The following is a 16,909-nucleotide window of genomic DNA, read 5'->3' on the forward strand; positions in this document are numbered from 1 at the left end:
ATTGTTTACACCTTTCAGTAAATTATAAATACAAAAATTACTTACATATTAATGATCTAAATAAATGGTTAAAGCAGATAAAACTATATGTATAGTATGGGTATGATTGGTGACAATGTTTAAACGACACAGTTAAAAAATTTACAATGGTTGTAGAGAAGACAGGTTAAAAAGTAAGCAGTTAAAGATAATTGATGGAAAAGATGGTACGGTTAAAGAGAGTGGTTGAATATTTAGTTTGATTGGTAATGTTATAGCGGTTGGATAGTATAAATTATAATAAATAATATTAAAAATAATTTAGTTAGAAATGAAAAATATAAAGTAATAATGAGTAACATGACATAATAAAATTATTTAACAAAACCAAACATTGGTTTCTCTAAGTGATTAGAATTGGCGTTTGCAACCATCAAAATTAAGCTTTAACCATTTTTTCTAAACTTTTTCTCCAACCAAGATCTCTAACTGTTCTCTCCAAACGCTGTCTTGATTGGGAAACATTGGAGTGGTTCGTTTGCAAACAACTTTAACTAGTGTAACCAATCAGAGCCTATGAATGTAAATGGTAACTGCTATATCCAGCTGAAATTTGACTGAATTATTATTCGTTGATTTTAGCTGAACTTTAAAAAAAATATATATAATTAAACTTATACAAATATTAATTACAGAAATTTGTTGTGAATCATAGTAGTTAAAATGATTAATTGTAAATATTTAATTAAATTTTATATCTTTAGTAAGCTTCCTAACATAACTAATTAACTATCATATTAAAAATAACTTGTTGCAAATAATAATTCTTTGTTTAGTTTTTTCTTAAAAGAAAATAAAATCTATTAAATAGAAAAATACAAAACATATCAAATCTATATAATTCACTCGTTCTTTTACCAAAAAAAAAAAAGAATAAGGTTCAATTAAATTAATAAATAATAGAATGTAATGGAACCACTGTGATAAAACATCAAAAACTTCACAATAATTCCATAAATACAAATGATGTAATGGTATCTATTCCAATTCCTTAATAATTCCACATATGCATGTTATAATTTACAATCTATCTCGTTTTTTATATAAATTGTAATCTGTAGTAGTGTGTGAAAAAAAAAAAGAGGAATTTGTGGACCATTATACGATAATGGGAAAATGTTGAATGATTATGTGGAGACAAATTAGGCTATAGATATGTTTGTAGTAGCAAAATGAGAAATGGAGATGATACATACGTTTCTACTTTTCAGTTATAGAAAAAGGCAAAAACTTTATAGTAAACAGTGCAGAGGTCTAAATAATACTATGCCAAATCGTAATAGTTTACTTGCTACTATATGCTATGGATTTTGGGAATTGGGAACCACAAAATGGGTTTCCTGGCTCCACTTCTCTAAGTATATAAATTTTTTTTAATACATTACTATCTCATTTTTTTCATTATTTTTATTACAATAATGCTTATAGAAATCACAATCAATGTACTCAAAATTACCATTTTTTATATTTATATTCTTTTAATTTATTGTTGTCGACCACCGTTAGCATTTTGTCGACCACTTTCTAATATTGTAATTTTGTTTGTTGTTTGTTACCGTAAATAGTAGTACATCGCTATGAGTATGGATGGTAACGTTTGATGTCAAAAAAACAGTATTGTTTCAAAAATCATAACAAAAAAAAAAAATTACATGGTAATCTTAATCTAATAGTTTAGGATAATCTTATTGATATGACTATTCTGTCTACTGATATTTACATACTGCATATATTGTAGTATGTTGTTTAGAAAAAAAAAAAAATATATATATACATATATATATATATATAGTTCCAATAGTTGGACCGATAATATTAATGCAATTGGAGTTATTAGGGTGTTGTTAAGAACATCACACGTCCTTCGGATCACCTTATCAAGAATGTTGTATAAAATCATATTGTAAGCAAACAAAAAATGTAAACATGGTTGGGGCACAGATATTTGTATATATTTAAGCAATTAGCTTTTGAAATAATTCGGCACATCAAATTAATTCATGTAAAGACTTAACATCACATCCTCCGTTAATGCAACCATTCTAGCGTTCATTCCCAAGAAGATTTCATCTGAACGATTGGGAGAGTTCAGACCAGTTACCTTCTGTAACATCTTATACAAGATCATCTCCAGATTGGTTGTGAAGAAACTAAATCTGTTTACTGACAAGGTGGTACAGAAGAACCAAATTGCATTTATCAAAGGAAGGCTTTGTAAAAATGTCTTGTTAGCGTCAGAGCTGGTCATTGATTCTAATAAAGACGGTCCCATAACCAGAGATTGCTTACAAATTGGCATATCTAAGGCTTTCGATAATGTTGATTGAGAGTTATTAATCAACACCCTCAGAGCCTATGACCTTCCTTCTGTTTTCATCAACTGGCTATCAGTCTGCTTTTCAACCCATTCATTCTCAGTAGCACTGAATGGTGAGCTCATAGGTTACTTTCCGGAGAAAAAAGGACTCCGACAAGGGGATTCCATTTCAACTCCCCTCTTTACTATGGTGATGGACAAGATCTCTCTCTGCTAACAGACAAGATCAAGAAACAGATACAGCTTCTACTACGGCGTCGCCTTTTAGGACTAGACATCTCAGCCTCCACCAGTGCAACAACAGTCTCTCTACAGGATACTTATCTTCACCATTGGTTAGAAACCTTCCAAGCTTATTAATGTGATCTAACTCATTTCATAGGTTGTTATATATGATGTACACCTGCTGTATCAAAACTCTTTGATATATATTACCGATATCGTCATTAAAAAAAAAATATATATCACATGCTCCGTATTGATTTTTTAGAGAAACTTTTTTTTTTCAGATTAGTTAACTGTACGTTCTCACTTTTCTAGATTAATTAGTTTTATATCTAATAATTATTTGAATTTAATGTTTATTTTATCTTTGGTTAAATTTTGTTTATGTGAATAATAAATTGTGTTCTTCTTTAGAAAACACAAATTAATGTATGTACAAAAACATTTAAATGTCAGAGGAGTATATATATATATATTACATTCCATTACTATTATTCTTGAAAGTTTTCACATTTTGATATATGCATAAGTAAAAAGTATATCTCTGTTTGAGGTGGCTCTACTATTTACAAATATCAAATCATGCAAAACTACGAAAAAGTGAACTACATTGAACCAAAATAAGATCGAAGTGTACGCGCACAAATATAAAACCAAAACATGGTGGTCATACTAATATCAAATGGAAGAAACTTCTCAAGCTTCCTCCGTAGCTGCTGATTTTTTCAGGTTTGAAGTTTGGGATGGGAAATCAATCTCGTTTTAGTTTGACAATTGGCTTAACATTGGTAGTCTTATGCGGATTACAGGTGAAGGTTGGAACCTCAGATCCGTTGGCGGCATGGGCCTGAAAGTTACAAAGGCTACTTCTCCTCAACATAAACATGGAACCAGATCCGAAGGTCAAAGCAAGCAGTTTCTTGGCACAAGGTGGTCTGGTTTTCACAGTGTGTCCCACGTTATGCGTTCATCACTTGCCTTGCCGTCCAAGATAAGCTCTCAACTAGTGCTCGAATGAGAGTTTGGAGTCAAGTGTAGTCTTATCCGCTATGTGGTGAGACCAACGAAAATCGCATACCTTTACGATATGGAGTTATCTTGCTAGAAATCTTTTGGGAGACTGGGACATTGGAATCGATCAGAGCTAACTCTCCCAAGACTTGTTTTTCAAGCATGCACCTATCCTATTTGGCAAGAACGTAACGGAAGGATCCACGGTAAGCCATTGGCACTCTCCGTTGTACACCGCCCATGCCATTGACAAGACAATAAAAGCCAAACTTGCGTCTCTCACGCCACACTCGGAAGCAAACGAATCAGATCTTCGCACCCGCTGGTCCAGTTTAATAAATGTCCCAAGCATATGTCTATGTTCTAACTTCCCTTGCTCCATTTTTATAATGCTCTGCCTCCGCACCCATTGTATATTTTTCTTTTTGTTGATTAAAAACTATAACATTCCAACAAAAAAATTGTAAGGAAATGAAAATCTTTTTTTATTATTATTTAAATCCAAATAAGATCGAATTGATCGTTGGTTTGTGTGGTTGGTACCAAACTTAACTTCATTTTAAACGAAGATAAAATTTAAAAATATGAGATATATATAAAATTATTATCAATTAAAATAATTCTTAATTATGAAATTAAAAAAAAAGTTGAGCCTTAACCAAACCTTTTCATTCAAATTACCGACCATCAAATGAAACTTGATAGCATCGAATTCAAATATCAGTTTTAGATAAATTAAAAATTAAAAATTGTTAAATAAGAAAACAAGAGAAAGAAACTTTAATTAAATAAAAAGATATATATATATATATATATATTTGTTTTTTGCACAAAATTATATATTTTTGTTTTTTGTACAATATATATATATATATTTTTAATGAAAAATGGAAATAAACAAAAATTATCAAGGAAAATTGAAAGTTGCACAGTAAAACATTTGATAGAATTAGCACTCAAAATCTTCAACAAAAATATTTTACTACTATATAAGGAAAAATCTTTTTACAAGCTAGCTTTAAACACTTTTAAAAGTTATCTTTCCTATATTTTCTAATACTTTTTTTTCAAAATAATTTTTCTAATATTTATATTTATTTAAACACATGTATGGACGGTATGTCAATGTCATGATCATACTAATTAAGTACTTGAGCAACAAGATTGAATCTTAGTTCAGAAACTTCTTGGATGCTTGGTTCACTAGCTAACATATCTTCTTAAAATAACAAGTAACTATAATGTAGATCTATAACAAGTTAACAACTATACGATAGTCTGACGCATGCTCTCGAAGAACAAACATTTCTCGATCGATTTATAAAACAACTAAAGAGGTATCTTTGAAAACATTTTATTACCCCAACACGTCCGAAATTTAATATTTATAAGGAAACCTTTGGATTTCAAATGATTTTTTTGGTGGTCTCAGTGTATATTTTTGTGGTGATTTAATATAATCAGATGGAGGTCGAGCCCAACCTTCATCCGAAATGGTTTGAGTGACATTGAGTGGTCTGTGTTGGGAATGGTAATGTGTTATCCACTCTAAAACTTCAGCTTGTGCGCGATGTACTATTGTGGAAGTACTTTCCGTTATTGATTCAAATATAAATTTATTTCGTGACTTCCATATAGACCAAAGTATCCATAAAGGTAACAATTGTTCATCAGTTTGGACTGTTTGGTTTGTTTGAGAGTCAAGGATATGGGCTAAATTTTCTTCAAAATCACTGGTTAGAGTGCCTGTTGATGGGACAGAGATGTTAGCAGACCGCCATATGTTTTTAGCGTAAGGACACATAAAGAGAATGTGATTGATCGTCTCATCTGAACGGAAACAGCGAGGACAGACAGGATCTAAATTCATTCCTCTTGTGTTTAATCGAGTTATGGTTGGAAGAGCTTTGGATAATAGACGTCATAGGAAGTGTTTTATTTTTGGTAGAATTGGCAATTTCCATAACAGATTTTTTAGGCGTAAAGAGCCATGTGGTACCAATGGTCTGTCACCAAAAAAAGTAGGATCATGAGTGTTTAACCAGTAACCCGAACGTACAGTGTATTCTCCTGTTTTATTGTAATGCTAAACTATTCGGTCAGGAAGAATGATTTGTGAGAGGTATATTTGTTTGAGATGTTCATGGTCTTTGGGAGAAACCAAAGTTTGGAGTTTTTCTTCATTCCAAAACCGATGTGGTCCTACATTTGAAATAAGATCTTTAAGACATACGGTCATGTCTGTGTTAGTGCCAATGATGGGTCTTGGAGGATGTGTTGCAGTCACATTCTCTTTGCCAATTCTGATGCAGTCACCCTCGCCAACAATGTATCGAGTGCCTTTTTTAATGACATCTAAACCTGCTAAAATAGACGCCCATCCATAAAATTGATTGCTTCTCTGTTTTGCTTCTAGAATGGATTCATCCCGAAAGTACCGAGCTTTCATGAGACGTGCAAATAGGCAGTTGGGATGTTTGATGATTCGCCATACTTGCTTTGCAAGTAAAACATCATTGAACTTTTCCAAGTTTTTAAAACCTAAACCTCTTTCTTTTTTGGAATATTGTAAACGCTCCCACGCAATCCATGGAATGCCTCTATTCTGATTTCCTTTTTCCCATCAAAAACGCATAAGAATGGACTCAAGTTCATCTGTGATGCCTTTTGGTAATTTGAAACATGACATGGAATAAACGGGCATTGAGATGGCTACTGATTTGATTAAAATTTCCTTGCCCGCATGAGATAAGTATCTGGCCTTCCAACTTGTTCTGTTCTTCACTCTGTCTATAACATTGTTAAACATTTCTTTTTTCTTCCTCCCAAACTGCTCTGGTAAACCCAAATACTTTCCTCCATCACCCTGGTTCGGAATACGTAGTATATCTTTAAGACGATTCTGGAGTTGACCGTTAACTCTTGTTCCAAAAGTAATCAGCGATTTACTTGTATTTATTTGTTGCCCATAATAATACTCGTATACATCAAAAACGTCTCTCAAAGCGCAACAATTTCTTTGATTTGCTTGGACAAAAAATAAAGAATCATCAGCGAATTGTAGATGAGTAATAGCAGGGACACCGTTGCCAATGCGTATACCACGAATATCTCCATATAGCACTTTGGAGTTGATTAAATGACTCATCATGTCAGCATAGATGATGAATAAGTATGGTGAAAGGGGGTCACCTTGGCAAATTCTACGCTCAGGAATGATAAAACCATGTGGTGTGCCATTTATAAGGACGGAATAACGGACCGACCATACTGCTGACATGATCCAGCTAATCTATAATTTCAAGAACCCAAAAAGTTGTAAAGCAACTTGGAGAAAACTCTATTCAACCCTATCGTAAGTCTTGCTTACATCTGTTTTTACAGCCATGTAGCTTGTAGCAACTCTCTTTCTAGATTTTAAAGAATGCATTATCTCATGAGCTATCATAACATTATCAGTGATTTGTCTACCAGGGATAAATGCTGCCTGGGAGTCTGATATGATGCTATCTAGATGTTTCTTTAATCGATTTACTAGACATTTAGAAATTCTTTTGTACAAAACGTTGCACAAAGCTATAGGTCTGTAATCAGATAAAGTTTTTGGCTGTTGAATTTTTGGGATCATACAAATATTTGTATGATTAATACCTGGCTTCATATAAGATGTTGCAAAAAAATCTAGCACCTCCTTGACGATGTCGTCTCCAATGATCTGCCAGTAGTGCTGTAAAAACGGGCTGTGAGTCAATCAGGTCCTGGCGCTCTATCATCTCCTATTGAACTGATTGCTTCATATATTTCACTTAGACTGAACTCTTTTGTTAAATCATCATTGATGTTTGGCGTTACCTTAGGAGGGAAATCACCAAAATCAATGGGGGAGACAGGAATGCCACTTGATGTGTATATTCGTGTGAAAAAATCCTGAGCGTGCTGTCCGACTTCGATATCTCCTTGGTAAGTGTTGTTTTGGTCATCTTGAATCGTGTTTATGAAGTTTTGTGCATATCGAACCTTAGTTGAAGCATAAAAATAAGCAGTTTTGCGATCACCATGGTTTAACCATTTGTTTCTGCTCTTAAGTTGCTAATAATATTCCTCATCATGGTATGCTTGTAATAAGTTCCGTTGTAACTCTGGTATTTGTCGCCTTTGTCGAGTGTTGAGGCTCTCCATTGCTTTGTTAAGGGCTGTTTTAAAATAGTCGATCCGCACTGAGGCATTTAAATTTGCCTTATGTTTGCCCTTTGCCATAGCTTTACGATAGTTGACTATTTGGTCCGTAATGGAAAACCAATTGTTCTGCTTGCAAGAGTTCCATCCTTCCTCTACAACTTTCTCAAAGTCACTTATTTGAAGTAAACGTTTATCAAAACGAAAAGGTTTATAAGTTGCAGTCGAAGTTGAGATTCTTGTTAAGGTAGGTTTGTGGTCAGACCCAATGAATTCCATAAATTCTACTTCAGCTGTCGGATGCTCAGCAGACCAGCAAGAGTTTGCCATGGCTCGATCCAAATAACATTTAACTGTGTGGTTTCGTCTTTCTCCTACCCAAGAAAACCGATCCCCTTTTGATTTTAGATCTTGAAGGTCAAAAGTTGTTATCATAATTCTAAAATCTCTGAAAGACCACTCCTCCCTTGGAGGTCCCCCTTCCTTTTCTGAGTTATTTAGTATCTCATTGAAGTCTCCCACTAAAAGCCAAGCTTCAGTCCTTGTTCTTCCTAACTGTTCTAATTGTTCCCAAAACAAATAATGTTCACTTTGGACAGGATGTCCATACACCAGACAAATAGAAGTTCATATTATTATAGATTACATGGACATCAATCATTCGATCATCCTAGGAAATACAGGACAATTGAATTGTGTTCATCCACATGATAGCTAAACCACCACTCCTACCATTAGGGGGTTGAGTAAGTACTGAATCAAATCCTAAAACAGAAGCAAATTCACACACAATGTCACACCTATTTAGTGTTTCACATAAAAATAAAACATGTGGTTTAATAGTACGACATAAATGCTTTAAGCGAGATTGTGTCAGCGGCGTGCATACGCCCTGACAGTTCCAGGAGACGACTCTCATAGAGGAGGTGGGGGTACCGGGCCCCCCGTGCCTCCATTCTGAGCTGTACCAGAACAAGAGCCTTCCGATTCCATATTTTCCTTCTTACGCATGTGATTCATTACCATCGAGTCCTGTTCTTCTTCCCACTGTTGGTAGTAGTGTTCCCTCGACTTCCTCTTTCCATTGAATGGCAGCAAAGCAGTAGATTCACCCAGCATTTGTCCAACCTGCAAGTTTGACTCAAGATAATAGGTCTTACCATTTGAAAACTTACCGACCAAGTAGCGTAGTCTCTCTGTCGTGAGTTCAGTGTCTTCAAAAGCACTCGGGACAGAGGAGTCATTAGAAGTGTCGCTGATGATGAATTCCCTCTTAGCATGTGTGAAATGCAGGCCAGGGATTTGAACAACCGAAGGTACATTTTGTTGGAGAGTAGTTGGTGTAGGATCGTTGTCCGACAGATTCATGTCACCATTATCAGGATTATCCCCCGGGGGATTTAGATCATCCGCACCATCATCGTGGGGCTCATCATTGTCATCACCATTCTGGTCAGGATCATAGGGAGCGTCATCAGGGTCATCAAAAGCCAGAGTACACTCCTTTGCATCATGTGTCAGAGCGCCACATTTTATGCAGAAATTGCGGAGCCTTTCATATCGAAACTTGAGGATGGTGTTGTTCAGACCATCGAATTGAAAGTTCCTTTGGAAACAAAGTGGCTTATCCAAACTCCAATTAACACGAACACGAACAAACTCCACCCAGTTAGCATTGTCATCATAATCCACAGCAGTGACATAACCAAGTTGACTCCCAATGTATTCAGCCATTGCATTCGTCAGATACAGAACGGGAATGCCTTTGAGTTAAACCCAAAAAGGTATGATCTTCTGTTCGTCATCCGTAATATTTGGGTACCAACGATGAACATCAAGCATCCAATCATTAAAAGCCCAGGGACCACGGTTGAGAACGAGATTCATGGATTCTTATGTATTGAAGATGAACAGAGCCTTGCCGTTTCCATTGCCTTGTATACGGCCGTGGCATGCGTTGGCGAAACCCCAGATCTTGGGCATTTGGCCAATGAGAGCACGAATGTTTTGTTTCCTTGGGTTTGTGAGAGTGACAATCAAAGAGAAACGATTCACCGCAGTGGTATGTCCACACAATTCTGGGGGAGGGAGATTGGAGCATCACCAATACCCAGATTCAGATCTTGCAGAGATTTGCGAACATCACTCATTTTTCGAGTTGAAGGAATAGAAACTTGGATGGAAGGTAGGGAACACGGATGAAGAAGAAGAATTGTTGTCTGAAAAAGACAGTTTTATAGGGTGTCTATGGCGGTTTCCAAGAGCAGTTACTCCCCGATTTTGAAAGAGACAAAAAACTGTTACCAAAAAACGAAACAGAGGGAAACTGTCACTAGAAATCAAACAAAAACTAAGTTTTAGTGTCGAAAAACACTCTAAGAAAGAGAAAATTGGATGATAATAGAATTGTTGAAATCGCCCTGAGAATCGCTCTCTAGGAGAGAGAGTAATGCCATTTTTTTGGTAACTAAAATGCATCTTTTTTTTTTAATATAAAAGTATGTTAAACAAAGACATATATAAAATAAATGTATGAAAGAGTTGCGTATAGTGATTGGGGAATGAAAAAGGCTCGATCAAACAAAACTTAGAGATATGCATCATATCAATCAACATTTAGTTTGACTATTCGGCCTCTCTTAGCTTCCTTACGGTTTTCCTCGAACTTGGAAGGAAAGTTTCTATTTATTAGTATAAAACAAACAAAATATTTCATTAACGCCAAATTTTCTATAGCCATTTAGAAAGAAAAAAAAATATCCGATGTGATCGTAGATATGTCAATTGGGGGGTAGGGCAACCCAAGACTGATCATGTCCGCACTACTACTATATGGTACTTCTATCTAATTAACTTTATTAGACATTATCATAGTGACTATTTTGAATGATTCTGATTCATATATATATATATATATATGTATAATGTAGTAGATGGTGACATGCTAAAATGTTTAGTTTTACTAATCTCGAGTTTTTTTTAACATGAGAAAAGACGAAAAAGGGATTAGATTTTATTTGTAATGACACGAACAAATTAGGCTAATGACAATCCAACCCCAAAAGCTAATACATGATTCGATACATCATCGACAAAAGATGGTTGTTAACGGTTTGATTATTATAAATTCCCAACCTTCAAAAACTAACACTGTTGTTGGCCCAAAAAAATCTACGTGTAGACTTCTTCCCCTATTTAAAAATCAAACTTTGTCGTTTTTTAAGATAACGGTTTGTGTCATTTTATTTGGTTAAAGTCTTAAAGACATTGTCCATCAGCATAACGCGTAGATGTAGAAAAACATGTTTTTTTCTGAAAAGATGTAGAAAACATGTTACATTATTATTCTGCATCTGTCGTTCCAATCTTTAGAACATCGATATTTTATGTTGAATGTTTTTGTTCTTGTTAACTAGTATTTATCTTGAGTGTTAATATTTGATCATAAATAAATAACTGAAAAAACGCGTTACGGCATCATCACCTCTAAGGTGTGGCTTTTTTGGGATACTAGTTGACGATCTAGCCATGTCAACGCCTCTTTTGCCTGGTTTATAAATATTCAAATGTGTAAACTATTGTTATACAGTATTTCATTATTCTTTTACCTACCTATACCAAATTAAGGCTGTTCAGGTAAAAATTCCATTAGAGTTTTAATTGACTAGTAATGGAAAAAAGTTCTTTATACTCCATATTTTTTATAATAATTAGACGTTACGAACACGAAAATTTGGTGAGTTATCCAACCAAGTTTTAAATTGTCATATTGTATATATTTTCACTATAAATATAGAAGACAATTATTTTGAAAACTGCATTTCATTCGAAAAACACTTGAATGTTTTGCAATTATAATAAAACAAGTCACCAAGTTGTCATTACCATGCATAAAAGTTTAGATATTGTTCTAATCATTTTGGATGTTTATTGTTTCAAGTGTTTCTGTCTAGTATAGGTTTAGTAATAAATTTTTGCCTCTAATAGCAAAGAAGCTAAAATCATACTTTTCTGTAAAGGAAACTAAAATGATACGAAGAGACTCTGTTTTTTTATCAAGATAAAGCGAGACTCCTAAAGTAAGAAAATACTAGGATACTAAATCGGCAATAATATCAACTGGAACTAAATCAGTGCATGAGTAGGGTTTGATCATGCCACGGTAGCACCAAAAGAGATTACTAGTATTTATTTCTTAGATCTAGTCAATGATTAAGAAACGAACAAAAGCTTCTTCTTTTTTAACTAATAAATTTAAAACGCGTAGATTGTAACATTTGATTACGATGCAATTCTTGAACATAAATGCAGGGTCATATCTGACCACAAACTGAACTTAAGGGAGTTTGGTGTGTTCTTAATATCAACAAAATCAATGATGGACATCATTAATTAAAATCTCTAAGAAATGGTTGAAATTTATTATGGAGGACATAAATTTACGTTTTTTTTATGCAAGTTTATATCTTTAATCTCGCTAGCTCATGAAGAAAGGTTTGCTGATTCAATTTCAAAACTTAAATTTAGTTAAGAATATTAATCCCTCTGGTTTTATTATTCATCGTTCTAGAGAGATTTTGTTTGTTTTAGATAACTTGTCATGTGGCTTTTACAATGAAGTTCCAAATACAGTATAATCTTATTAAACTAATACAATAAGTAACACAATGAATTATTAGTGAGTTTAAAATTATTAGTTTTCAATGAATTGTGACTGAATTCAACGAAAATGGTATGTATGCCTAATACCACATCAGCACAAAATTAGGAATCAGTTTTCATACAAATTTTTAAGTTGGAAAAAAAAAAAATTGAATAGACTGAAATTATTAAATATCTCCACTTTATATCCGACTTTTTCCAATGCGAGAGGAAGCTGATTAAAAAATAAACACTAGTATATATATGGATTTTAGGAGGATCAAATATATTCTTCTACATTTACAAACACAAGCTGATTTTAATCTGTACGAAATGAACCAAACAGCAATTTAATAATGGATCATACATGACACTACAAGTATCTTATTAGTAATTTATTTGTCAGAAGTACAAGTGTCTTTTTAAAATTTAATTAAGTAACTAAAAAAAAACTAAAATAACTAATTCTAGCGTGGTTAATGAATAGCACTAATAAACTCCGAAGTGCAACGAATCTTCCTAGAAATTACGACTACTGCTTCGTCAATACTTAGTGCCTTTATATATCTCATCATTCACTCTTCCGCAATCTCATCTCTCTCTCTCTTTCACATACACACACAAAAGAAGAGTTCTCTTTTACAGAAGACTTATAAAAGTCTTTTGAAGTTTTAAATCTGAAACTTATTAAAGTGTTCAATGAAGAGTACTCGAAACATCCCTAGTTTTCATGGGGTTGGTGGTTACAGTGGCTTAAGAGCTCGTAACTTAACATTCAAGAAGTAAGTTCTTGATCTTAATTATACCGAACAGTTAATCTTCATATTTTTTCGGACAAAGTTTCTAATTTTATTTTCTCATGTAAACCACAGAGTTGTGAAGCAAGTGATGAGAGACCAGTCAAATAATCATTTCATGGTTCTTATGGAGAACATGCTCAGAAGAATTGTGAGTTTTCCCAAATCATATTTAGTTTAACAAATTTTCTTTGTTTAAACCATCTACTTACTTAGCCCACGGATAGGATTAGTTAAAGAAATTACCATGTTCCTTGCTATATAGCCACCAAGTTTGACCGTCTACTTCTCTTATGTCTTTGTTTTATATATTCGTGGGCACCTCTCAATCAACAATGGTCCCTAGTTACAATAGTATAACAAATTAAGCTAAGTCTAGTTACTGTAGTATATGATATATAACGAAATCATGTAATCACATGCGTTTTTTTTTTTTTTTTTTGGTTAAATTGGTAAAACTCTTTGTGCAACGCCATACCAATCACAAAAATACAAAAAGCAATTAATTGTGTTGTATATGATATCTTGTACTACTAATAAATAATTAACAAATTTCATTTATTGTTTTTCCTTACCACTCTTTTTTTTTACCACGTATACGTAGCACCACCGTTTTGTATGCATATGAACGTTGATATGCTCCTTTGATTATATTCAAAACTATATGGAAATTAGTAAATGATATTTTTCTCAACTCTATTGATTTGTTAGGTTCGAGAGGAGACAAATCTCATTCTTCAACCTTTTCTCTCTTCATCGCGGGTCTCAATGGAGCGATCGCGTTCTGAAACGCCATCGTCACGTCCACGATTCAAGCTGCAATTTATAAACTCGCCGCCTTCATCGATATTCACGGGGTCCAAGATCGAAGCTGAGGACGGTACTCCGTTAGTGATCGAGCTCGTGGACTCCACCACGAACACTCGAGTTAGTTCCGGACCGTTCTCGTCTTCTCGCGTCGAGCTCGTGCCATTGAACGCTGACTTCTCGGAGGAAAGTTGGACCGTCGAGGGATTCAAACGGAATATTCTCACGCAACGTGAAGGGAAACGACCGTTGCTCACCGGAGATTTAACGGTGACGCTTAAAAACGGCGTTGGAGTTATAACCGGAGATATCGCTTTCTCGGATAATTCGAGCTGGACTAGGAGTAGGAAGTTCCGGTTAGGTGCTAGGTTGACCGGAGATGGAGCCGTGGAGGCGAGAAGCGAAGCCTTTGGATGTAGAGACCAACGAGGAGAATGTAAGTTGCGTTTACTGCCTTTTGTCAGCGGTTGCGATTGCGGTTAAAACGTTTAGGGTTAAATTATTCATCGTTTTTTTTTTATCTTCTTTGCTTATGCAGCTTATAAAAAACATCATCCTCCTCGCCACTTTGACGATGTTTGGAGACTAGAGAAAATCGCGAAAGATGGCGTTTCTGCGACGCGTTTGGCTGAACACAAGATTTATACCGTCAAAGATTTTCGCCGTTGGTATACGGTAGATCCAAATGCGTTATACAACGTAAGAATATAAACCTAACCTGAAATTCAAAATTCAATGAAATTTTTTTCTAACCATGAAAAAATATTGATTTGTTTTGTTTTTTCTAACAGATTCTTTGCGGAGGGATCTCAAAGAAAACATGGAAGGCAATTGTATCACACGCAATGGATTGCGTTTTGGACGAAACAGAGTGTTACATTTACGAAGCAAACGCTCCTGGCGTATCTCTTCTCTTCAACTCTGTTTATGAACTTATTCAAGTCTCATTCAATGGCGGAGATTTCGAAAACGTCGATCAACTAACCGCCTATCAATCGATTTTGGACCAATTAAAGCTTGAAGCTTACCAAAACATTAACCGCATTACAGCGGTAAAGGATAGGACGTTTGCGGGTCATCCACAAAGGTCCTTGCAGTGCCTGCAAGATCCTGGATTTGGCTTAACATGTTCTGGATCACAGCACATCGACTTTCAAGGTAAACAATTTATAATAGTCGTGGTCTTAATTAGTACTCTTTTGATATTATACCTTACTATATATATAGACTAATTTAATGTTCTTTTTCCGAATAATTTAGGAAGTTTGGATCCATCAAGCTCTTCTTCGATGTCTGTTTGCCACACAGCTTCAGGCTCAACGGGCCACGCTGATATGCTAATGAGTTTCGATAACTCATCAACCGCGACGTTTCATATCGACAAAAAATTCTTACCGGCTTTCGGAAACAGCTTGAAAGTAAGTGAAGTGGATCCGGTACACGGAAAATCGCAAACTGTAGTGACAAGAGGTTGTATCGAGAACGACGAGGAGGATGCGAACGCGTTTGCTTATCATCAGCATTACGACATGACCTCGAACTGGTCACCTGGTACGCACCAAGCCATTGAAACGATGTGTCTTACCGTGTCTGGGACAGAAGAAGCTGGAATGTTCGATGTTCATTTTGAAAACGTTAATTTGGGATCTCCGAGAGCCAGATGGTGTAAGGTTAAGGCAGCTTTCAAGGTTAAAGCAGCTTTTAAGGAAGCCCGGAGACACACAACTGCCAGAAACCGAGGTAAGGCTCATAAGAAGCCTTGCCTACCGTATTAGACTAAAAGGTTTCTTGCACTGCACTAAAAAAATGTGTATATAATTGTGAATAAGGGTAGAAAAATGGATCTCGGCCATTGCGTTACAGAGATTAGTTTTTGTGTATATCATGTTTGATATTTCATTTTTTTCTAAATGGGCTATGTATGACTAAATCAGTTTACATTTTTATATATCTTTGAAGTTTTTTTGGTTTCCCTGAAATCAATATAGCCATGGCCTCTGGCACATGGTTTGTAAGTTGTAACCTTTTTATATGCCGTATAAGAATCATATGTTTCTTGCGGTACACGAAATCTGTGTATAAAACTATAAATAAAAGGGATATGTGTATATATTTTTTTTTTACTTCATAACTTTTTAATCATGGATTCTCGGCTATTGATTGTTCTAGTGGTGCAAAGTGATATTACAAAAAAAAAGATATTTGCGTATACCATGTTTTTTAATGACAATAAAGATATATATATTATATTAATTAAATACTAATTAATTTGAAATAATCATCTTGAACTTTACTTTTTGTAGATGCCTCTCAATCAAAATGGGTTACCACAATTTTCAACGTATAGCAGATTCCGACCCGCACGTACGTGCGGGGATTGATTTTAAAAACTAAGTTTACTAACACATTTATAGTTTATTACGTACATGCAAGTTATGTTTGTAAACGTATTTTTTAGGAATGTTATTAACATTCATAATCCGAAATAGTACCAATATAGTATTTGATTTGTTTTCAATTTGGTTTAGACAAAAAGAATGATCAAATTTGTTTTTGTTATTAGTAAAGACAATTATATTAAAAAAATAGTAAATGAAAGATGATATGTCTAATTTAGGACAGAAAATCCATCATGTCTCATATATGTCATGTTTTCCATCTCATAACTATGGTTTTAATAATAATTTTCCCATTTAAGATTGTATATTTTAGTCCAACAAATAAGATATATGTAATAACTACGATTTTAATTATAAAAATATTTATTTGGTATAGCATTTATAACATAATCTTTTATTGGTTTGCTTTCATCAAGTTTGTTAATATTAAAAATGATAATCGTTTCACCATAAATATTGGATCAACACGATAACGGACCCGGATCAAGTGTGATCCG

General features: G+C 34.4%; 1 protein-coding gene across 1 annotated transcript; it reads left to right on the forward strand.

Moving 5' to 3' along the window:
• The first annotated feature begins 12,963 nt into the window (after positions 1-12,963).
• On the forward strand, positions 12,964-16,132 carry LOC104771166 (calmodulin-binding protein 60 G). Its single transcript, XM_010495642.2, has 6 exons — positions 12,964-13,191; positions 13,282-13,357; positions 13,918-14,449; positions 14,552-14,712; positions 14,805-15,171; positions 15,274-16,132. The coding sequence occupies exons 1-6, from the start codon at positions 13,109-13,111 to the stop codon at positions 15,786-15,788; spliced, it is 1,734 nt and encodes a 577-aa protein (XP_010493944.1). The 5' UTR covers positions 12,964-13,108; the 3' UTR covers positions 15,789-16,132.
• Positions 16,133-16,909: the final 777 nt, after the last annotated feature.

Source organism: Camelina sativa, chromosome 20, assembly GCF_030686135.1.
Source record: "Camelina sativa cultivar CO46 ecotype springtype chromosome 20, ASM3068613v1".
Classification (NCBI taxonomy): Eukaryota; Viridiplantae; Streptophyta; class Magnoliopsida; order Brassicales; family Brassicaceae; genus Camelina; species Camelina sativa.